The 24465-nt window shown below is 30.9% G+C and overlaps 3 protein-coding genes across 6 annotated transcripts; 1 reads left to right on the forward strand and 2 right to left on the reverse strand.

The window, feature by feature from the left end:
- Positions 1-4678: 4678 nt before the first annotated feature.
- On the reverse strand, positions 4679-8896 carry LOC108560886. 2 transcript variants are annotated; one of them, XM_017918597.1, is made up of 4 exons: positions 8804-8896; positions 8597-8743; positions 4833-4906; positions 4679-4784 (listed from the first exon to the last, which is right to left on the reverse strand). In XM_017918597.1, the coding sequence occupies exons 1-4, from the start codon at positions 8850-8852 to the stop codon at positions 4731-4733; spliced, it is 324 nt and encodes a 107-aa protein (XP_017774086.1). In that variant the 5' UTR covers positions 8853-8896; the 3' UTR covers positions 4679-4730. The 2 variants fall into 2 exon arrangements, with proteins under 2 accessions (XP_017774086.1, XP_017774085.1); XM_017918596.1 differs by having other exon boundaries at positions 4679-4906; positions 8804-8895.
- Positions 8897-15961: 7065 nt separating this feature from the next.
- LOC108560895 (sorting nexin-14-like) lies at positions 15962-20595 on the reverse strand. 3 transcript variants are annotated; one of them, XM_017918612.1, is made up of 13 exons: positions 20428-20595; positions 20100-20364; positions 19669-20045; positions 19296-19612; positions 18750-19030; positions 18638-18699; positions 18542-18577; positions 18236-18470; positions 17998-18179; positions 16792-17061; positions 16543-16730; positions 16322-16486; positions 15962-16264 (listed from the first exon to the last, which is right to left on the reverse strand). In XM_017918612.1, the coding sequence occupies exons 1-13, from the start codon at positions 20538-20540 to the stop codon at positions 16023-16025; spliced, it is 2733 nt and encodes a 910-aa protein (XP_017774101.1). In that variant the 5' UTR covers positions 20541-20595; the 3' UTR covers positions 15962-16022. The 3 variants fall into 3 exon arrangements, with proteins under 3 accessions (XP_017774101.1, XP_017774100.1, XP_017774102.1); XM_017918611.1 differs by having other exon boundaries at positions 16792-17073; XM_017918613.1 differs by lacking the exon at positions 18542-18577 and having other exon boundaries at positions 16792-17073.
- Positions 20596-20869: 274 nt separating this feature from the next.
- Positions 20870-23919, forward strand: LOC108560896 (TBC1 domain family member 14-like). The gene is made up of 2 exons (XM_017918614.1): positions 20870-22021; positions 22076-23919. Exons 1-2 carry the CDS (start codon positions 20979-20981, stop codon positions 22941-22943), a joined length of 1911 nt encoding a protein of 636 aa, XP_017774103.1. The 5' UTR covers positions 20870-20978; the 3' UTR covers positions 22944-23919.
- Positions 23920-24465: the final 546 nt, after the last annotated feature.

Raw genomic sequence — 24465 nt, forward strand, 5'->3', positions numbered from 1 at the left:
TAAAAACTTACTGCGTTGTAACTCTGCGATCATGCTGAGAAATGAAAGGAAATATGTTTTTTAAATTAACCCTATCTGTTTTTATTTATTATTATTTATTATATTACTTATTACTAACAAATATATATTATAACAAGTTGATTATCTGGCCATAAGCGGTGTCATTTTCAACGTCTTAGTGCTTAGTGCAACGTCTTGCTATCGACTGCCTTCGCATGGGGTGATCAACTGCCTTTTCCTATTGTCGATAACCTCCTTTTTGGGCTGCTTCACTTGATTCTTAATAATATTTGGTGGTGGATTCAGTCTCCACATATGCAAGCTTTGTTTGAAATGCTTCTAAGCGTTATATTTCCAAAGCTAGGCGGAATCCGTCTTAATGTATGGGTTTTAGCTTTCCAGCTTGAACAACTGTTCGTTCGTCATTTTCTCTAAGTAGGCTTGATAATAGCATACGGTTCTTCAATAAGTCTAATTTATCTGCAATGAATGTAGTACATATAATATTACTTTTTACCATTTTATTACCCGATTAAACTGCTCTTCCTGTTTTTGACACATTTGAACATCCTGCAATTTTTGTTTTTGTGGCATAAGGTTTACTGCACAGGATTATTTGCTGTTAACTCAACAACACTAGGCATTAGGCATTCCTGATTTATTATCAATGATATCATTTTTTCTTTTCGTTATTGCTGCTACCCTTGACGCATATTTTATCACTGAAAATACACATACTATTTTTCTCATCCTTTGAACATTTAGGATGGATCATCTCTGAAGATCTTTTATACTTGCTGATACTCTTTTATCCGTGCTACTACTGTTTCTACCCGAAGACGAGTTTATATGTTTTCACCATTTTCACTTTCAGTTTAGGAAGTAAATTATTTATTTATTTATGAACTTCATTCCCTTATATACACTTTATATTATTTAATAACATATTTTAATATTACAATTTGAAATATCTCGATTATATTTATAAACTGTTCAGTTTGAGATTCTGCATCGTTTACCGCTAAATTTTTCTTACTAATTTTTGTGAGATTCGAGTTTTATTTTCCAATATCTACATATACCTGCTACACCAACATTTTTTCGCGAAGCACTCGCGAAAGTATCACTTATTCACAGCTATCCCATCTGTGGTCCAAGAAAACATCCAACAAATACGATTGCATCGTCCAAACTAAGTCTGGATTCATACTAAAAATCAACTCGGTGAAGTTGGAAGTGATCACATACTTTAAAGATATGCATGTATGTGGCCTATAGACGAGTAAAACAACTGCAATGAATTATTTCCATATAAAACGCAAAAGTTTTAACGAAACTGTATCTAGACATCAACAACAAAAAAATTAGGAACCACCTAAAGGCTTCTGTCATAAATCATAGGTTTTCCAAAGACATAATATCAATAGCAACTTCCAACGTTAAAATTAAGAATCATTGCAGCATCTGTTCAGTATATTTGGGATAAAATGCACAAAGGACTATTTTATAAAAATATACATTTCGGGAGTACTTTCTGATGTTAGACCTGAACAACCCAGGTCAAGAGTTGAAACTGTCACCGTCAACACCTAGTCTCCATTTAGCTTATTACAACATTCTTACACCTGTTTTTATTTTTAAATCTACATTGAATATATTACTATATACTATAACTACAAACTCGGAAAGACTATGGTCCATAGTTCTTGGGACCAAAGGATCTTTTGACTCTTTGGTTAAATAAATTAAATAAATATTTATAAAGTAAACATTCTAATTTATTCTTAACAATTTCAGCTGTTTCTACGCATGACAAACGTTAAATCAACACGAAATACATTTATATGTTTGCATATTTCTTTGCTTATATTAATACTTTGAAGAAAATTGTAAAAATATGGTTTACAAATTTATATTATTTGCAGAAAAGTGGTAATATTTATACAATTATTTTGTCCTGTAGCCACAATTGAATAAATTTGAAGTAACATTTGTAAGCTCAGATGAAATTTGCACCAGCAAATGGTAAATAATTCAAAATAATTTATTATTAAATCTCAAATGTCTGTAGTTGAAGCACGTCATTTGGATAGAAGCATTCATAATGTATTCATGAGAATTCCAGGAGACGACGAGGACAAGAAATGATGTGTAGCGAGAACTGAAGGCGTACTAAATGAGTCGAAATGAACGCGTCTCGCGTTGTTAACGATGATCGTACAGGGAAAGAAGCAGCAAGTGTTCGACGCAAGACAACATCCTCGACTTGCCTTTACTGCCTTACGTAACATTAAATTGCATTACACAGTCCGAATATCCGTGTTCTTTATTTATATAAGAATGTGTTTGTGTCTGTATATGTTAAAAAAAAATAAGATGAAAGAGGAAAGGAGAAGCGCGCCCTGCGGTGCTTCAATATACTTTTATGTTTGCTCCCACAAACGTCTTACAGCTGCAACAAATAGATCAGAAAAAATATTAATAAATTTTAAATCTGCTTTGCTGAGATTAAAGTAAAATGTATTTACTGACATATACTTTATTGTACCTGACTTTGAAACTTACTCAATACTAGCAAGTACAATAGTTGTGGTTCTGAAATCCAAAAAGTTTTACTTACTAAAATATAGGTCAAAACTATTTATAAAAAAACACTGATAGTGCAAAAAACGTATTGCACTCGTTTATACTTAAGAAATGCAAAATTATTGTAATACACACAAACTATATAAATAAAGAAAAAAAGTGTATTGTAAAATTATGAAGCAGAAAAACTTATGAAACTTTAATTGTAAACAATTAAATTAAATGTGAAAAAAAATAATATGGAAAATCAATTTTAAATTTTCTTCAAAAAAATCGATTGTATTCGTTAGTTAACCTATAAATGTAGATGTACCAATTTCCCTTTGAACACTCTCAAATTGTCAAATTTCGTTTAACCGAGTCAAAGGGCAAGGTGGATGAAGATACAGATGATTCTTAATCGCCAGTTGATCTGACTAACCCAGCACGTGGCACCCAGCCTTAACTTCTTCCTTCAGATACATCCCGCCTTTAATCTTTCGCAAATCCATTAAGCAAATTAACGTTTTATCAGAGATGCTCAAACTGGCGTTCGGATTATTCTAAAAATAGAATAATTAAGGAGACTTTCCTCATCACAAAGCAACGTCCAATTAATGATTCATACCGCGACGAGTTTTGTTTTTTTTCCTTTATTAAACGCATCGAGGATAGCACCTAAACATTATTAAATATTTACTAAGCAAATTGTAGTTATGCAAGTTTGCTTGTTTGTTCATCTTTAATTCTCTATAGATTCGTAAACTAATTAAACTGTTTAATCCACATATTTAGTTTTTTTAGTTTAGATTTTTCGCATTGCGGCAGAAGACTGCAAAAAGGGTATTTTAAAATAAATTGCTATATTTTCCCGAGTCCAATAACACGAAAAGTTCCGTATTTAAAGTTTTAATTAAATTTTATTCAATGATATTTTTCCCTACTCGCATTTCGGAGAGCAAATCGAAATGCATTATTCTTATTTCTAAAGTCACTTTTTCATCATCCCTATCCCATTTATTTATTTTCTCTGATTTGTGTTCTAATTTAGATGGAAAAAAAATAATTTGACTACAGCAATTTTAGATAAAGTTAAGTAACAAGTAGAGATTGTTGATAAGTATAAATGAAGGAATGAACTGTTAAAAGGTACCGTTTTATCATTGGACTGTTCGAAATCAATTAGGTTCGATGAAGTGCCAAATCGATAATGTTGTTTGAACGCAATTCCCAATCTGATTACATCCGAAGTGCATTTGCTGCAGTTCCGGATTTATTTCAGTAAAAATATGCGGGCGGACGAGGAACGACGACGTCCACGGTTTTTTTTTTCTTTTTTCGTGGAGCGTCGAACTGAAAATATGAAACCCGTAAAAATCGGATTCACATAAAAATCCATCGGAGTGCCGAAATTGAATCATCTCACGGCGAGAAAGGAAATACCGAACCGGAATGTCCTCGAGCAGAAGATGTTTCTTTTAAAGACGACCCCTTTAGCACTTCACTCTTACTTTTCTCTATTTTTTTTTTCATTTGAAACTTTTAATGAAAACTATCCGACCAAACTTCAGTGATTTATTTATTACAAGTCTCAGAAAGTTGTTTTTTTTTCTCAAGACTTCCTAAATTGTGTTAAATAAGTTACGAATCAATGGATCTTCCTTGTTCATCTTAGATATTTATTTATTTATGGACGCTCTATATTGGTAGAACGCCCAAATTGCAGAGATTCTTTCTACGGGTCCTGTATTCTTGTAATTCCAAATTTTGACACAATATAATTTTATTGAAATATTTCATAAAAGAAATATTTATTTCATTATTTTACAATTAATTTGGTAATGTTACATGCTTCACCAAATTTAATAAATATAAAACAAATTCATCTCATTCTATTACATTATTCAATATTAATATTATTTCATCAATAAATTTCATGCAAATATGGATCTTTTGTTTCATTAGTTTCTTCTTATTAATTCTTCTTCGTTGCTATTAAACGTTGAAAAAATTGCAAAATCATATAAATTTATATTTTATTTATCCAAATTGTTACATAAATAATATTTTTTAATGAATACAACTTTCTACACTAAATTTATCTTTTATCGAATTTCCATTATCAGTTTACTTAATATTTCTACAGTTAAAACAAATCAAAATCTTCATATTTCATTATTATTGTTCCATGCTGTTGGTAGAAGATCCAAATTGCAGAGGTTCTTGTTACAGGATTTACATTCTTCAGCAATTCCATTGTCGATTATGTACTTGCAGATGTCCTGACCGGAGTAAATATAGCCGCATCCTCTCAGGAAGTTCCTGCCCATCGCCGGAGAATCTGCAAAGTTCGGTAAAACTGATCATTAAAACAATCCTCCTTATCTTCCAATCCATATCCCAATTAATGGATTAAAATTGCCGGCATGGGTAATTGGAGGATTTTCATTTAACTTTATAGCGATTTCATCTTGTCGGATTTAATGAAAAGACATTATTAATTCGCACTTCGCATCGCAATCCATACTCAAATATATATCCAATATAATATTAAGTCTTAAATTAACTAAAATATAAGAACAATAGTATTTCTAAAGACATATTTTAAACGTTTAAATTATTTCATAAAATGTAAAACTGAAATAAATATGACCACACGAAACTTAAATAAAACTAAAGCATAATCATATATACGAATGAAATCAGATAATATTATTAATTTTATGTTTCAATATTTCTTAATTTTTCAGTTAAATTATAGAAAATATGAGATCCATAAAGATTTTACAGTTTTTTCTTTCTCAAATAGATCAAAATTGTCTAAACTGTTATAATATATTATAAATAAAGTTTGAATAAAACTTATTTCATTACTTAAAATTTTAAATATTTTTTTACTTAATCTCCAAAATTTTAAGTGAGTAAAATTGAATTGTAAGCTGTATATGGAAATGTAATATTTATTTGCATTATCACTTTGATTACATAACTTTTTATTTCAAAATATTTGTAGATTTAACTAAATATATATTTCAGTTTATTTATTCGGATTGAGACATATTACAATGTTAAATAAAAAGAAAAAAAGGAAGCGTTACATTTGGGTTAATTTGCGGGTGAGTTTACATAAAATTTTTTACATGGTTTGGTATTTGAGTGAGTGTTTTGTGATGTTTGATTGTGGGGAGAGTGTTGTGTGTGAAAAAAATCTAATGTTTTAAGTGCGCCGCAAATCGAAAAAGTTTAGGAAAACCCTCCTTTATACAATACTCTAATACTAAAGTGAAGTATGTATTGAATTATACTAAAAATTATGCATATTTAGTAATTGTATTATTTTACCAAAAATATAGATATTTGAAATATGTGCTGTAACTACTATTTAATTTTCATTTAAGTTTGTTAAGAAAGAAATTATCACTTTGCAAAATTTATAATATGTATTTCGATTATATCTAGAACTACCTTGATCGTAATTTTGTTAAATTATTATGTTTTTTCAAAATTGATTACTTCGGAGAGTGCGACTTCAATTAGTCCGGATTCACTATATTCAGATTTGAAAATTTCCAAAGAAATTAAATTTCAAGCAACTTAAAAATAAATTGTATAAAAATTATATTTTTTTTATACAATCTTTGATCGTTTCAAAGAGTCCCAGGTATGAACGGAACCTATCTGGAACTGTTACTACAATATTTAAAATTAATTAGATTTAGATTATAAAGGTTGTACGCATAAAAAATTAGAATGTTTTCTTTATTAGGTATTATACTTGGAAAGAATTTCACCCCAAACCGTGAAAATTGGATAAACCGACGACTACGACTCGACGAATTAGCAAAATTTAATCTTCAGAATTTGAAATTAAGTCATTAACGTCACTTTCCCTGATTTGCATAATTCAGCTGAGCAAATGCTAAACCCACTGACACCATCACGTAAAGAGCTTAAAGACCTACTTCCTGTTTCTTTTCTTGAATCTGCTTTCATGCAAAATATAAAAAGAGAACTACACTTTGTCCGGTACATGGGAAATGTCGGAGAATACTTTTCTAACTTCCTAATGGCAGTCAAAAGCCTTAAGGCCGAGACCCTGCACATTTCCCGAATTTTACTCAGGATTCAAGTCTTCTTTGCAACGATATTTTTTTTACTAACTTTGCATTTAAATCGAAGTCTACTAGAAAACATCTTAAAGAAGTAAAGGCATATAAACATACATATACTGAATAAAAAAAATACATGTATAATAGTGTGACTTATTTAAGCGCGGATTCACTATAGTACGGTTTGAAAATTTCAAATAAACAAAATAACATAAAAAGAATATTAAATAATGTAATCAATTCGGTCTAATTTCAAGTCTAGATAAATATATATTACCAACAAAATAATTCAAATTTTCTTAATGCTATTCAAGAAATACGAATATTATATCACCATTTAAGTTAATGAATACTCAACAACTGAAACACTCGAAAGCACCAAATTTACAACTTCGTTTAAATTATATATTAACAATTTGATATTATCATACGTATTTAAACTCATCACAACAAAAGAAAAGTTTCAGTCACATCTTCCATTACATTAATTATGAATGAAATAAATTATAAATTAATGATTAGACAGTAAAATTATCCAAGTTTAAATAAATATACAATAACAAATAATAGTTTTATTACCTTCTGCATAAGAAGTGTTAATTTGTAAATAATCTTACAGAATTACCTTTACCACTTCTGAATGTTGATTAGCTTCAGTTATGAAGTTAATCCTGCAGCACTAAATGTAATTTTGAGCGTTTAAGAAACTTGGAAGAAGCTTAAAAGATTGATTCAAGCAAACACTATGAATAAAAAAAACGCCGAGCTTGAGACTTCCACACACCGCAGGGAATATGAATGAGATCCATTTGCAGCCGAATTCGCCCATTTGTTCTTTCGGTCCCATTGTACTCACTTCATTTCACTCCACCAACTGCATTATATAGTGCAGTGGACGCGCTCAAGGATAATGAATGTTCGCGGTTCGAAATTTTAACTTGTATTTATGGATCTATGTCGAAAGTTCAGTAAAAAAGAGACCTAAATTTAAAGTACTATCTTACGAAGTAAACTAAAACAATTTCTTACTGTCTAAATACAATTTCAAACTATAAATTAACAATAATATATTAATTCAGGAACGCCACAGTCGATATGGATTTCTCGTTGCATGAAGAATTGATTGAACTAAAATAATTTGAAATCTAAAAATTTGGGAATTGCAAAATAAAATACGTCATATTATAAAAGTATCATTATAATCTTACAAATTTTTGTACAAAATATACTTACAATTTAAATGCATGTTACCACCAATAAATTATACAAAAGTACTTATATTTAAAGACTTTGAAATTTTGTTTAAAATTAGCTAATAACTTCTTGTATGTTAAAAAAAATCATCATTTCAATTTTTGAATGATTTTATCACCAATTTTGTCAACTACGGTGACTAAATTTTAATTTTGGTAAGACGGGTCAAAATCGGGATAAAAACGAACTTATAGAATATATTCTTTGTACATATTTCTCATCAATATTTAATATATTTTCGAAATGTAATAATTTTTGATTTTGAAGAAATATTCCAAAAACTAAACTTTATCATGAAAGAAAGTACAAAAAACATATTTAAAAAGCGGAACATGTTAACATCATGAAAACATAGCGTAAGTCATTTTATTTTGGCTGTAAACTCATATTACACATAAGTAAATAATTGAAACTCCGGATTTATTATTTAATTCAATATATATTACAAATATATAAGAAAATATCCATTTGAACTCATAAACAGAAAAAAAATCATTCATTTCTTAATACATATTAGGTATTCTTTTTTTCAAATAAATAGTTATATAATTGAAAATATTATATAATGTATTATTTTAAAGTGAATGTATTAAATTACTGAAACTAATTTTAATGTTTTCATATTTTAACAAAACTTCATATGAAAAATGAAATAAAACTAAACTCACCTCCAGCAATAGCGGTAACACAAAACGGTTCAATATTCGTTAAATTTTCTGCAGCTATGCAAGGTTGTATCACTTTAGACTTTGGATTTGCATCTGTACAGTCACTGCTCAATGAAGCCATACACATATAACATTCCAAAGATGTCACTATAAAAAGTATTACATAATATAATATTTTGTATAATAAATTAATTTATGTAAACTTACCAAAATTAATTGTAAAACAAAACAAAATAATTGCACATAAACGCCACATATTGCTTTAGCATAAATCAAATGAATAACATATTTATATGAATTTCTATAATTGTATTATCTTATCGAGCATTCTATATTTATCACAATCAATTAAATAACAAAGAATACTTCGAAATTTGCGTTGATAGTATGAAATTATCTGTTTTGTTCAACCTCTATAAATTGTCTCTTGCGAATGGATGACATGTCTGTTCTGCATCACTCTCCAGCACACAAATTGCGTTCCAATCAACAAAAACAAATTAAGAAGATGTTTTCTTTAATAGAATATTCAACTAGTTTTTTTTGTAATGATAATTGATTATTCCTTGCATGCTCTGAAATATTCGCTAATAAAGCCGATGATATCAAATTACCAAAAAAATGGCACTTCATAAAGCAAAAATTGTATCCGATACTGTCTGCACATGATGTATGTATTTCGGTTTAACAAATAACCAACCATACTTTGTAACTGTATACGTTGTGAGGCGAAAATCCGAGCATAAACCACAATGGTATTATGCTTGTCGATACTGCGTTTACACTCAGATGAAAGGAAATTCAATAAGAAAACAATGTACAATATTCCAACACAAAATTGATCCATTTCCGAAACGAAAATATTGAATTCAGTCGTGTGCAAATTATTAACGTTTTTTTTAAATTTATTTGATGAATCGTTCGGTCAACGACTATTTAAAATATTTACAGCGAACTATTCTGTAAAATATGTGCTTGCATGCTATAAATATAACGTGCACAGCGAACTGCGACAGCCGAAAATAAATAAATACAAACTTTTTTTTCCCCACCGAGAAATAATAAATATTGAATTCCAACTGCAAATACGTCAGTCGGCTCAATAGCAAAATCGTAATTATAAAACGATCTGTATCGGAATAACAAACATATCGTATAAGAAAATAGACTGAAAAATGTAAATACAATAAATAATTTGGTATTAGTAGCACATGCATTTTAGAGGATTTAATTCTCAATTGGTATAAGGATAAGTTTTAGGATACACATATACTACTAGTATGATATTTGATAACTGATGCATTTTTAGATAGTCAATGTCAAATACTGTGTATTTTGTTAATTGAAATTTGACCATTTTAACATTTTACAATTGGTAAATTTAGAGATTGTTAATATTTGACAAATGTTTATTTAAATAATTGACTACTGTCCATTTTGTCATTTGACTACTGTCTATTTTGACATTATTGCTTATTGATATTTTCTGCATTTTGATATTGTTAATATTTGACAACTGTGCATTTTCATAATTTTGATAATTAACAACTGTTCATTTTAACATGATTGTTAATTGATTACTACTCCATTTTGAGATTGTTAAAAGTTAACATGTGGACATTTTGATATTTGAACACTGCCGCAGTATGATGTTTTTGAAATATGACAACTTAAATCATTCATTGCTCTTATTTCTTTATGATTAAAGTCGTAAATGGAAATAGTTTATACATTTATAGGTTATACATTATAATAAATAATATGGCATTAGCATCACATGCATTTTAGAGGATTTAATTCACAATTAGTAGCGTCCACTTATTCCTTTAGAAGTGTGTTTTAGGATACACGTATACTACTTTCAGTATGACATTTGACAACTGCTGCATATTATCTAAAAATGTCAAATGTCAATGTCAAATATTGCGTATTTTGATAATTGACAATTATCCAATTTGACATTTGACATTTAGATAGTCAATGTCAAATACTGTGTATTTTGATAAGACATTTGTCCATTTTGACATTTTACAATTGCTAAATTTAGAGATTGTTAATATTTGACAAATGTTTATTTTCATAATTTTTATAATTGACCACTGTCCATTTTGACATTATTGCTTATAATTATAATAAATAATATGGCATTAGCAGCACATGCATTTTAGAGGATTTAATTCACAATTAGTAGAGTCCACTTATTCCTTTAGAAGTGTGTTTTAGGATACACGTATACTACTTTCAGTATGACATTTGACAACTGCTGCATTTTTAGATAGTCAATGTCAAATACTGCGTATTTTGATAATTGACAATTGTCCAATTTGACATTTGACATTTGGATTTTCAATGTCAAATACTGCGTATTTTGGTAATTGACAATTGTCCAATTTGACAAATGCTACATTTTGATATTGCAATTAACAACTGTCTATTTTGATATTCTTAATATTTGGGTGCTGAATTTTGAGATTATTAATAGTTGGCATGTGTAAATTATGATAATTTTGGTCATTGACAATTGTCCACTTTAACATAATTAATATGTGGCAAATATACATTTTGCTATTTAAACAATGCTGCAGTTTGATATTACTGAAATTTGACAATTTAAATCATAGAAATGGAAAAAAATTATACATTATTCGACCATGACAATTTCAGACACAATAACAAGATTATGGATATGTGTAAAATGTTGATGTTAAATTCAACTTATTTCAAATAACAAATATTTCAATTTTCACCAATTCGATAATTATCTGTAAGACAATTTACTTAACTTTTCATAAATATTAAATATAAGTTTTGTGAATTACTGATTTTAAGTAACTTTGATTTGTGGCAGAAAATATTAACTTTATTTCAATGGAATCTAATTAAAGAGTGGAAGTAGCGCAAACTGTTTTATACATATTTGCCATTGAAATGTTATGCATATCCGTATGAGTTTTTTTTTTAATTAAAACTAGCCTGAAACACTTCGCAATAAACTTTCAACGCTTAATACTCTCACGTGCTTTATTTACCATTCATTGTTTGTTTTCACTGAAACGTGTCATTCCATTTGCATGCACATAAATTATTTTAATGCAACAGAACTTTTTCTATATTTCAAACAGTTTTTATTATCCATTTTATATCAAAATCTAAAATTTGGTACTTTATTTCCGTAAATATAGTAGAAAGAAGTAAACGTGATTGAAGCATACTTAAGCACAAATCTGTCCTATTACATAACAATAAAATGTACTCGATTCTAGTTGACTCACATCAAATTAACGTCAAAACAAACAATGGTTACTTCATTCGCAGATGACACCACTTTAATGTCATTTAATTACAATACAGAGATGACATAGCTTAATAGAAGGACGTAAACAATTCGAAACAACCTGTTATGATAGAATCAATCATTTACCATATTTAATAATACCTCGAATAGTGCGGGTAATCGCATTTACCAATATCCCTTACTCTTTGAATCAGATCTGAATTGTGTTGAACTGTGTTGATTTTTTTTTGGAATTTTTTTTTCTAATTTTTGTTTGATTTGAAATTTTCAAACCGTACTATAATGAATCCGCATTGATCGAGGCTGTAGACTACAAAAACATAATTATTTATTATAAAGTTTTTCATTCACAATATAACAATTAACTTCATTGTCGTAAATATTAAATGAAGTTAATTATAAACAAAATAATTGTATTCTTTTATGAAAACATTTAATTTAAAATTGCTTTTTTTGCTTAAATATGAATAAGAGATTAAAGAAACAAATTTAAAACAAAAATACTTAAAAGAAAATTGTACATACATAATAGATTTTGCTGCTGTGAATGCTGACGCACAGCAATTACATGTCGGAAAAAGAGAGACAAGTCTTCGACCACATGTCTCTCACAATGTCGCCGCTGGATAAAGCGAAGATATGGAAGTAATCTTGGAATTAGATATACGTATGAAATAAGAAAATGAAGAACAAAAAATATGTTTGGAACAAAAAAATACACTTGATCAAAGCACATTGGTACAATTATAATAATGTAATTCTAAGTTTTTACGTCTAAATTTAAAAAAAATCCTAAATAGATAAGGTTTCTTTGTATAATAAAATAATCAATATAATTATTCAAAATTAATCAATTAAAATGTTCTCAAACAACAAAAAATTTAAAAATATTATTAATGAAATATAGATTATTTAGATAAATGATTTTTATTACTATCTGTTTTACTTTGTAATGTTCTTAATCATTCCTTTATAGATAGATATTTTATAATTAATCTAAATATCTACACAATGTATTTATTATATCTTTTTTTACTATTATTGCTTAGTTTTAGACAATCAAACAAGTTTAATTGATTAGTAATTATCATCAATCACAATCGATCAATAAATGTAATAAAAATTGATTGATAATGGAAACGTCATAACAAACAGTGAGACAGTTTCGCCATTAGCAAAATTAGCTCATCGACTGAAGATCTGTTGTAGAGAAAACAAATATGAAAAATATAACTGAAAGTATGTTACTTATTTTATTAGTTATAATAGGAATTTGTATGGCCATAAAAATAATAGGTGGATGCGCAAGGTAAAGATTGATAATTCAAACATATATTTATTCGTAATGATTAAACACAAACTGAAGTATTCTGAAAAAACAACAGTAAATATTTTCTTGTAATTTGTTAATATAAATTCTAACGGTAAAACTATTATTTTTTATTAATTTAATGGTAGTAATAATTGAAGAGAAAAGTGGTGGATGCGCTAGGTAAATATTGACGACGTAAGCAATGAAAACTAAACTAAATGTAAATTATATGCTAAACGCACGTACGTAAACAGAACGTATGAATCAAAACAGAATAAATTCAAGGGATTTACAAAAGGTTGACCGGTCCATTTGTGCTGTTGTATAATTCATAGTTTTTGCGGGCTTTAAATCTGGACAATAAAAATTTATCGTAGAGTATTTGCATAATGTCACCGTTAATTATTTAATCTGATTTATCTTGGGGTGGATTCGCAATGTACGAATCTGGAAATTTTGGGTTTGCTGACGGTGAAATTTTGGGATCGATAGTTGAGAGCGGAAGCAAGATATTTGCTATACACGACTCCAACCAATTATCCTCCAATACTCACATATAAAATGGAAACATTGGAAGCGTTCCTATCAGATGCATCAATTTAATCCCGTGTGAACAGCAGCGTATTGTGTTTTTGCCTTTGGGCGCAACAGAAGCAGGCTTGTAGTTTTTTTCGTTTGTTTTCACACTATTTCTGGTGCATCTCTCTCTTGTTTTTCCTATTCTTGTGTCTCTTTCACTCCTCCGTGGTTGATTGTAAAGGCGAATTTGCTCTGCAAACATGAAGAGCAAGAAATGGAAGATGAATTCAACCCTCAAACTGGCGCGGTGTCGTAATTACCGAAAGGCAATTAAAACTTTTGCGTCGAAAAACATATTTTGTAATTGGGTCCCAATTAATTCGCCTTATTAAAAATATTTTGACGGCGAACACCATTTATTTACAGTTTAATTTCTTTTCATCTCGAGGCGACTCGATAATTCTAATTTAATCGTACCAAGGGTTTGAGCCCTCATTCACCTTGATCCATAATTGCCATTCGGATCTCCCTTGTATACATTTTATGTTTTTTTATTTGTTTTAGAAGCTGTGCGTACAAAATAAAAAGAGTGCTGCTTCGAAAGGGGAGATAGTTTAGCCCTTTGCATTGCAAATCAGCTCGATTTCCATACGACAAACGCTTCATTACAAAATATACAACACCGAGAGGAGACGCCCACGCGAATTTCTAATCGAATTTCCCAGTATCTCAAGAAGAACTAGTCCATCAGAACTATTTAATTTGCCTACACGGAACTTCAACATTTGAATGAAAAAGCCCGAAGGCGAATAACCCGAAGGAAGACGAAAATCTCGTTTTTACTGCCCTTTTAAACTCGCCCCGAACAACTTTTTTTCTCCTTTTCATCGTTTCTTTCTTCTCATCCGATGCACGTTTTTTTTTTGTTGGCGAAGCTTCCGTTTCCGGTCATCAGCGTTGAAACAACAGAGACTAAGAGCCTCCTCTTCGTTCCATTTGACCCGACGTGTTCTATAAATAGCAGCTCATGAGTTTTCTGTAATTTCAATTAATCCTCGTTGAATAATTCATAGTCGTGCATACACATCCATATCAAAAAATAAACAACGAAAGAAGTAAAATGAAACGCACAGATAATTTTACGTCCTTGTACGATACATTTCATATTCGAAAAGTTTCATTTTTACGGCGTAATGAAATGGAAAAGCGGGACGCGTTTTAATTCTCCTTTTAAGCCGCGATGGAAATTTACCCTGAGAATAGAAGGTGTTATAATCGCATTTCATTTATATACAGTGTCGACACATTTAAACTCGCTTCTCCTCCGCCCTCAAAAGGAATTTGCATAAAAAGCATGCTTTGTCAACCTTCGAATAAGATTTGGCAATTACCGACGATGTCACATTGTTTCTCGTCTCCAACCGTAATTAACTTTATACCTGAAAAATTTCCTACTTTCCCTGGTCACCTGGTATATGCGTACATTGGGGGGGATGCTGCTAATTAAAATTTTCAATTTCCCGAAGCAAACACACAAATATAATGTAATTCCTAAGGGAGAGAGAAATTAATCAATCATCTGAAGCCGCGTTTCCTTTGTACGCACATTTTTTTTTATCAATCAATAGATATAGCTTTGAGCGAATTATATAATGGAAATTATTACAGAAAAACAAAATAAATACTTATTGTACAAAATAAAATTTAGAAGTAGAAGGAACAGTTCAACTACACAACTATAAAGATCAGCGTTTCCCAACTATTTTGATTCATGACCCCAACGTTGTAGTAGTACTCAAGCTGTCATTTCGCAACTCATACAATATATTAGGTTGAAACTGAACTAAGTGTAGTGGTGGAAGCAGTAGATGCGTTCCCATTGAAGAAGGTGGAGAAACTCTGATATAGACCAACGATCGCCAACCTTTTTGTCCTCAGACATTGAATACAAAGATTTTGTTCCAAAAAATTAAGATTCTAAATATGAAATGGTACTTAAACTTAATAAGGCGAAAATTGCATATATATTCAAATTACTCGACGGACTACCAAAATTCCAATTTTGGAAAATTTCCAGCAATAGGCGGAAATTATAAAAAAAACATAATTTTAATATAAATAGGGCGCAAAGCCAATAACTCATTACAATAATTCATGCAGTTTTTTCTTTATTTCTTACTGTTTTTTGTTTTTGTAATTATTCATATAATTTTATGATTGTTATAATAAATGTTGTTATCATTCTAAAATAAATACTTATATTGAAATAAATTATACAAAATAGTGAACGAAATAGTACTTTAAAAGTCATCGGAGCAGTCCAACTCTGGATACATCTCCGCCACGACAATGTCTATTAAATTATAAACTAATTGTTTATTATACGAGGGATTTTGGAGGATCTCCAATAGCAAAAGAACGCCCTTTCGAAAATCCTTCCCTAAAAGTCCCGGAACGGCTTGATCCAATTCAGTAAAAGCTCGCTTCTTCCGTTCGAGCAGCTGCTCCGCAGTGGACGGAATGTGTTTGGCAAAAATCACATCTGCAACGAAGAAACGATCAAAAAACTCTCATCACATGATCCACTCAAACGCCAAACCTTCTAACTCTTTGATTAAAAAGGCAAGAGTACTTTGGGGTAAAGCCGATTTGATCTTGCGATCGATGAATATACGACTCATCGATTCTATAGCCTGTTGACCGACGCTGCAAACCGCCACGTACAGCTTCAATATGGCCGTGTGAACCTTGAAGATGTGCTTTACTGTAAGAAGTTAAATGAATCAGTAAGATGCACGCGCGATTACGGGTGGCGTTTACATAAATAGAACAGCGATTCCGTAATGCCGTTGGGATTTATTGAACTCGAACTGCTTTCCGTTTCCCTCTTGTACTCCACACCGAAATTGTCGCCGAATATTTTATTTACCATCGTTTTCGGATACGGGTTGGAGTCTTTTCCCGAGAGCGGATCAACTTCGTCTCCAACTTCGGCCCATTCGATTTTGCTAAAGCAAATATCAGAAATGAAAGTATCGGAGAAAAGTGGTCCCGTTTTCTGTTATGTACTTATTCTTTTGGCGACCCGTTGAGTTCAGGAAGGTCACCATGAACGGATCCAGATGCTGGCCCTTCTCCTTCCTCAGTTTATACGCTACGGACTGGTAAATATTTTCTAAATCGACTACCGGCATCGATGCACTAATGGATACAGAGAAATCCGTTTTCGCTGTGAGAAATGTATGAAGTAAATCGCTACCTTTCAGCAAAGGCTTCTCCAGTAACTTTTTCAAGAAATCCTCGTACGTTCTCTTTCTTATTTCCATTGGTAAAATATTCCTAAAATAATTCCTTCTTGAGACTATTAGTAATCATTGATAACTGCTAAACTAATAAATATACAAAACGATTTTTCTTTTACATACCCAATATCCACATCAAAAATGTTATACTTTTACCATTTCCGTATCAACACACAATATTTCATTATTTTCTGTACAGATTTTACAGTTTAAAATTGATAACCAAATTCATCTATGTACAAATAATTATTTTTAAAACTAATTTAATATTTTCTAAATCAAATAACGTATTTTTATGTCAATTAAGACGTTTAGTCATGATTTAGTTAATAATAATATTATCATATAATTTTAATCACAAGTAAACAGTTATAAAAAGAAAAATAGTAAAAATAACGCAATCTTCAACGCAAGTTGTAGTAATCTATGGATATACATTTCATGACATTCAGTTCCAAAGACACAAACAACTAAATTGGTAATCTGGGACAATATATGATATGTTATTCGTATTCCCTATCCTCTTATTTGTCTGCTCTATGATTATATTCAAAGCTTAATTATTATATCCTTCAATTTTCTACAATTAAAAAGTCCTTTGCGATTAATTATAACGAATAATTCATTTTATGAATACCATACTGATTGTTAATAATACAATTTCATTAATTATATACATATTCACATACTCGAACTTAATAATATTTTACTAGTAAATTTAACATGAAAATAAATACAAATTCTGCTATTAATTAACTTATACGAAAACAAAAATTAGCAACAAGTTTATTTATACGCAGATAAAATTTTAGATTTAATTAGGGAAATCTGATTTGACATAATTTTCCTTGTAAAAACCGGTTTGACTGTATAATAATTTTTCATCGCTTAATCATTTAATAATAATTAACTCTAATTAATAATTATTTATTTGTATTTTCTTACCAATACATTAAATTAAAAGAAAAATTACCTTCTTGATGGCAAAGGTGAATTGCAAATCTCCGTTTCACCATGGAATTCAATTAATTTAGATTTCAACGTGTAAAAGTCCTGGTCTTTCCTATGCACAATCCAATGCCTGATTTCGTGATCAGAAATTGCATCTATTCGCTGCACATGTATAGCAAACATGGCCATAGGTTTCGTACCGTACTAAAAAAAAAGTATTTTCTTTTAACTTAAACCAAACAGCAATGTTGTTATAATACTTGATGAGTTTCAATGTTCGGAATGGATATCCTCCAAGCTGTTAAATCGCGATTAGGCGTGTACATTTCGCTCTCTTCAATATAAGTGTGATCAGATTCGAGGATCCGTGATTCGTGCGGATAAACCGCCCCCTCGACTGGTTGCTTCGCTTGTAAAGCACCTTTAATCTTACCGAAACTGCTACTAATTTTGGACACTGCTCCTTGATTATTAGAGTCGTAATATTTTTTATTCCTAAAGGACAAAACACAAAAGTAAAGTAACAAATTCGTTACAATTCAACTTCTTTCAATCTACGAGTTTACCTTATTTTTACGGGTGATCCGTGTATTATAAATGGGCTTAGCAATAAATGTAGCGGATTAGTTAAAAGCGTATTAAAACAACAACTACACACTTACCTCTTGATCGAACTTTTTGAGTACCCACTCGTCGCCTTCGACCCGCAAATGATATTGTAAAACTGCAACGAATTAAAAATAAATAACAATTTTATCCATTCGTATTGTTTACCTCATTGCTATGGTAAAACTGAGGCATCCATTCAGTTTCTAATAAGTTAAATGCAAAATCGTATGCCTGAAACAATGGCTCCGATGTTTGCAGCTTAGCCACGTTGTACACCCCATCTTCTAATAGCTTATTTAAGCTTGAGCAAATACCATTATCACAGCCTATGAAATCTATACTCTTATGATCCATGTAAACATTATAGATCTTCAGCGCTTCAGCATGCAAATCCTGTAACTGTTTTTTAGATAAATCAGGCATCAGCAGTTTTCCATTGAAGGCCTCTGAAATCCAAGCAATGTCCCTCAATTAAAAACAATTTACAGTGGAACCTCACTTAACAAGCACCTCGCATAACGAGTATTTCGCTTAACGAGCAAAATGAATTGTAAGAACTTGTTAACGAGCGACGTTTCGCATAACGAATGACGATGATATGAGAAGTCCCGGATTGCGCGCCTGAATATGTTTCACTATACGAGTAAAAATTCGGAAATTTTGGAACGGATTATACTCGTTAAGCGAGGTTCCAATCTATTTGAATCTTACCAACGTCCATGCAGAAGTTTAATATATTTACTGAACCCTCCTTTTTCAAAAATTGCATAAAAGCGTATAGTTGAGTGGGATTTTTTAAAATCGTTTTCAAATCAGTACCCAGCGAGGAATTGCTGAGTTGCATTTTAGAGAAGTTTTCCAAAAATTCTACATCTTCTACAGTCCCTATAGAAGCATCACCAGGTTTTGACTTGTATGTGGTAATTAAAATCACCAATGAGTTAATAATATTAGGATCTGCTAAGACATCCATCATTGGTAAGAAAACCCAACCAGAAATAATCTCCCTTAACAGAATTGAATAGTTTCTAAACCAAGCAAATTATTATTAAAGGTTCTAATATTAAAAAATATTTTTCCTTACTTGGATTTTAAGTTATCACTTGGCAAGATTCTCTCTATTAAAGCCATGGATAAATGTCTTAAATAAGTCAGTTCATTATTTCTATTGCTTGCTGCAAAATGAAGCCTCTTTCCCAAATATTCCACAGCAATTTTATTCATTTCAACATTCTTGAGCTCACCAATCTGAACCATACACAGATGATCATCAACATGTTTAATGGCACATGGAATCAATTTGTTAGTAATGATTTTCCCAATGTCCAACTCAAGAAACTTTGTCACTATTGAAGCTGATGCATACTTGATAGAGTATTTTATTTCACTAACAAATGTTAAATCATTTGTGTAAATTGTGTACCAAGAAAGCACAAATTGATCTAGTATCCTATTAAAAAACTGAAAATAAAGCTATATAATAAAATAATCTTTAACTATTTAAATGTATGTTACATGTTCAACAGCATCATTAAGTCTTTTGTTTATAATCAACTGCTTCCAAGGACTGTTAGAGTTATGCAAGTGCCTGGAACATCCATTTTCAGTGCAAATTGAGCAAATTTTATCTTTGGTTTTCTTGTATGGAGAGAAGTGGCCTCGATAAATACTGACAAATCTCTGTAAACATATGGATGCACTTTTTTGATACTTGAGTAAAGAGGCACACAATATGAAGCCAAATATGTAGCTACTCAATATTAGTAAGCCAGAGATTAAGCTGCAACAAATATATTTAGTAGAGAATAAAAAAAAATCATAGATTTTTGTGTAGATTTATTACCTAAAGGATATAGCAATTAAAATCGTCAACAAGAACACAAATATGGCAATGGAACGTGTTATTTTATCATTTCTAACTAAGTTTATAATATCTTTTGCTTCTTTTCGTAACATTTTAATACATATTTTCACTTTACTGTTTACATCGGTGCTCTTGTTTTGATTCACTTGTCAAATTTGACATATGATAGAATGACGTTTGTGACAAGTAATACTTAATGGTAGCTCCATCTTTGTTTAGAATATGAAAGTTCCTTTATTAAATACTTAATTTTGCATTAATTTATTACAAGATTATGTAATTTGTTATATTCATAATAATTATGTGTATAACTATTATTTTTGGCGTTGCGCTGCCATCTATTGTTGAAATATGAAAGATTTTTAGGTATGTGAAGGTTGGAACAAAATGGCGAATATTATTGTTATGTGCTGTCAAAAAAAATCAGTTTATTTTATTTATTGTAAATATTTATTATGAGAATAGAAGAATAAATGAAATTATTTAGTGTTAAGTGATAAAGAGGTGAGTGGAAAGTGGCCATTGGGGAGATGAAAACTTTGGATCCAGATAACGAAGCTAGCAGCTGTTTAAACCCAAATAACCTTTTGATTGAGTCAAAGGCCCTGCTGAAATGCAATTCTGACTTGGCTCAAAGTTACAACGTGTTAAAGCAATCACCAATGGGTCACAAAGGGCAGTATTATGAGAGTGTCCTCTCAAAGTCTGGTGTAGTGACACAAGATTCCCGCAGCCACAGCCTACCAAATGATCTGGATGAGAAGAATAAAATGATAAATGGGAATTCTGATAATTATGAAACCTGTGATATAAACACCAAGTTGTTGAACAACAATGAAAGTCCTCCACATTCACCCACTCAAGACCTCTGGTTCAAGACATGGCCAGAGAGATGTGAGAAAATTAAATGCAATGATGCTGAGACCTCACAAACATGTGATAAAATCATGACCAACCAACATAAGGTGACTCTCAATGAAGCTCTCCAAAATATTTCCTTAGCTTACAGCCCAGTTACTAAGCAACTTCATCTAGTTCATAATGAGCAACAGTCTGTAGAGGCTGAACATAAAAAGCCTGGTCATAAGAGAAATGATCCAGGCTCATTCTCAAGCACTCTATCAAGTTTAAGTGATGCTTCACAGTCTGGAAGTCTGCTTGACAGTGAAGGTAGATCTTCTCCAGCAAGCTCAGAATCTGGAGCCAAGCCAAAAACTAAAAAGAGTTTGGGAAATTTCTTTAACAAGAATGTGTTCTCCTCAAATTCAGTTTGGAAAATATTTTCAAAAACTGCTGCAGATAATCCTGGTTCACCACAGCATCAAAATGTTGTTGTCAGTTCTGCAGCACTTATCCAACATATGAGACCATCTAATTTGCCTGCTAAAACTGAAGAGGAGGAGCTAAGACACAGAGAACAATACAAAGCAATTGTTGCTGCTGCTAAAAAGAAGGAAGCTCAAAATTCTGTTGCTAAACAGAAGCAGCAGCGCTTGCAGCTGCAATTGGAGGAGCAATATGCTTCATCTACTAAACACTTTACACAAAATGTTCTTCCAAATTGGGATAATATGTAAGTTTATTTAATTTTGTTAAGTATTTTTCATTTATTGTATGCTTGTTTTAGGTATAATACTCGAAAAACTAGAGATCTGTGGTGGCTGGGACTACCTTCAAGTATAAGGGGTAAAGTGTGGAGACTGGCAATTGGTAATGACTTGAATCTCAGTCAACAACTATACGAGATTTGTTTATCCCGCGCTCAGAACAGACTAAGCAGTCCTGAACCGCCAAAAAGTGAATCTGATATTGACCAGGAGAGTAGCATGGATGTGATACAGTTAGATATATCCAGAACATTTCCTAATCTGTGTATTTTCCAAGAAGGCGGACCTTACTCCGATGTTCTGCATTCGCTGCTGGCCGCTTATGTTTGTTATAGACCTGATGTGGGCTACGTGCAAGGAATGTCCTATATTGCGGCCATACTCATTCTCAATATGGAACCATTCGATGCTTTTGTATGTTTCGCGAATTTGCTAAATAAGCCTCTGCATATTGCCGCATTCACATTGAATCAGAATCAAATACAGGCGTATTTCAATGCGTACAATCAAATCTTCAACTACAACCTCCCAAAACTGTTTGCTCACTTTGATAACTCTGGTCTGACTCCAGACCTGTACTTGCTAGATTGGATATACACGGTGTTTGCTAAAGCAATGCCATTGGACGTTGCGTGCAGGGTGTGGGATTTGTTTTTAAGGGATGGCGAGGAATTTATTTTCAGAACCGCTCTGGGCATTCTGCACATGAACCAAGAACAACTGATGAAAATGGACTTTTTGCATGGCTCGCAGTTCCTCACTCGTTTACCAGACGATCTGTCGGTCGATCAACTTTTTAAAAGCATTCAGACGGTCAGTCCGAACGTTGGTAAGCAAAGTTTTAATCAAATTTTAGATAAGTGCAGTTCTACGATGAACGAATCGTGAGGAAAGTACACAGAGTACTCTTTTTTTTATTCGTTAGCAATAACATTTCGATTTTCCGATTGTTGTGTTTTTATATTGAATTATATATACATACATTTCATGGGTACAAAGAGGATTGATGTGCAAATCTTTCCGTCCATCTGATGAATCTCGTTTAGCTGTTCGTCAGGACAGATGGAATCTCGTTTTTAAAATGTACATAGCGGAATTTTTTTTAGGTCATAGTAAATCTGTGTAAAAGGCTGTGTCCAAAATATATGTACGGATTTTAATATGTACATATTTACAATAAAAGAAGAAAAGCGATACCTAAATTCAGGATGCGGAAGAAAGTGATCAAAGACAACGTTTTGATAATTTTCTTTTATTATATAATCTTTTTTAAATGTTAATTGTTCGGAGCAACGTTGGCGTAGTTTAGCACAAATTTATATTTTTATATTGTACATTTCGGTAGTCTATTTCTTGGTTGATTCTCTCTACATATATATTCCCAGGCAACATAATGTATTGTTTGATAGAAACGCATCTGTTTAATTACATTTTTATTGAGAAATCCATCAACTAAAATGTTCTTGAATAAATGCGTTTTTCGTGCGCTCGAATTCGTTTATAGTCGATATTATATATACAGATCTATTTATCAATTAATTGTAATTTTTATTTATGCAATTGTAAACATGTATGTGATATTTATTATATATTATTTTCTTTTATTGTAATGTGTTATGTATTCGCATATAAAAGAGACATGAAAGGAGACTCATTTCGATTCAAGCTTATATTTTTTTTGATTGATCATTAAAATGAAACGATTGTGTAATAATCTCATATTAATAATAAAACATTAATTATCATTTATGTTCATTAGCCTAGTAATGAAGAGTTTCAAATCCGATGTATATTTAGTTGCCTACATTTCATTAAAAATATTGCGGTGTTTCCATATACAGTGGAACTTTGCTTAACGAGTTTAATCCGTTCCAAAATTTCCGGATTTTTATTCGCATAGTGAAACATTTTCAAAAAGGCTCATAATATGTTTACATAAGTCTTGAAAATGATGTAGCAGGTGCGCAATCCTGGACTTCTCATCGTCACTCGTTATGCGAAACGTCGCTCGTTAAGCGAGTCATTTTTCTTACAATTCGTTATGCGAGGTTCCAATGTATTTTGTTCCTAAAGAAGAAGTTACTCGTTCCCTGTGAATTTTTTTAAGAAAATGTTGGATATGCAATTAATTTATAAAATATTTGATTCAATAAAAGGAAACCTCAAGAATAATCAGATTTAATTTATTTCAATTTGTTGTTTAGTATATCCATAATATTTCATTAATTCAATTATTTTTAATAGTCTGGAGTATTGAAAATACCTGGTAAAATGATGGATAATAATTATATACACAACACAAATGTAAATCACTAAATTTATGTATCTAAAATGTTGTTTGTTTCTCTGGAAACAAATTATTTACGATACGGAAAAACATCGGAAGTTTATAAAATTCAATTTGCAGTTA

This window comes from Nicrophorus vespilloides, unplaced genomic scaffold, assembly GCF_001412225.1.
Source record: "Nicrophorus vespilloides isolate i.1.1-1 unplaced genomic scaffold, Nicve_v1.0, whole genome shotgun sequence".
Taxonomy (NCBI): domain Eukaryota; kingdom Metazoa; phylum Arthropoda; class Insecta; order Coleoptera; family Silphidae; genus Nicrophorus; species Nicrophorus vespilloides.

Excerpts from the sequence above, each read along its gene's own strand:
- LOC108560886 (XM_017918596.1), bottom strand. The coding sequence starts at position 8,852 with ATGTGGCGTTTATGTGCAATTATTTTGTTTTGTTTTACAATTAATTTT. Across the intron at positions 8,744-8,803 it reads TTGTTTTACAATTAATTTTG|TGACATCTTTGGAATGTTAT; the intron begins GTAAGTTTACAT and ends TACTTTTTATAG. Across the intron at positions 4,907-8,596 it reads TGTTACCGCTATTGCTGGAG|ATTCTCCGGCGATGGGCAGG; the intron begins GTGAGTTTAGTT and ends CGAACTTTGCAG.
- LOC108560895 (XM_017918611.1), bottom strand. The coding sequence starts at position 20,540 with ATGTTACGAAAAGAAGCAAAAGATATTATAAACTTAGTTAGAAATGAT. Across the intron at positions 18,180-18,235 it reads CGAACATTGAAACTCATCAA|TACGGTACGAAACCTATGGC; the intron begins GTATTATAACAA and ends CTTTTTTTTTAG. Across the intron at positions 17,074-17,997 it reads TCACCTTTGCCATCAAGAAG|GAATTATTTTAGGAATATTT; the intron begins GTAATTTTTCTT and ends AGTCTCAAGAAG.
- LOC108560896 (XM_017918614.1), top strand. The coding sequence starts at position 20,979 with ATGAAAACTTTGGATCCAGATAACGAAGCTAGCAGCTGTTTAAACCCA. Across the intron at positions 22,022-22,075 it reads CTTCCAAATTGGGATAATAT|GTATAATACTCGAAAAACTA; the intron begins GTAAGTTTATTT and ends TGCTTGTTTTAG.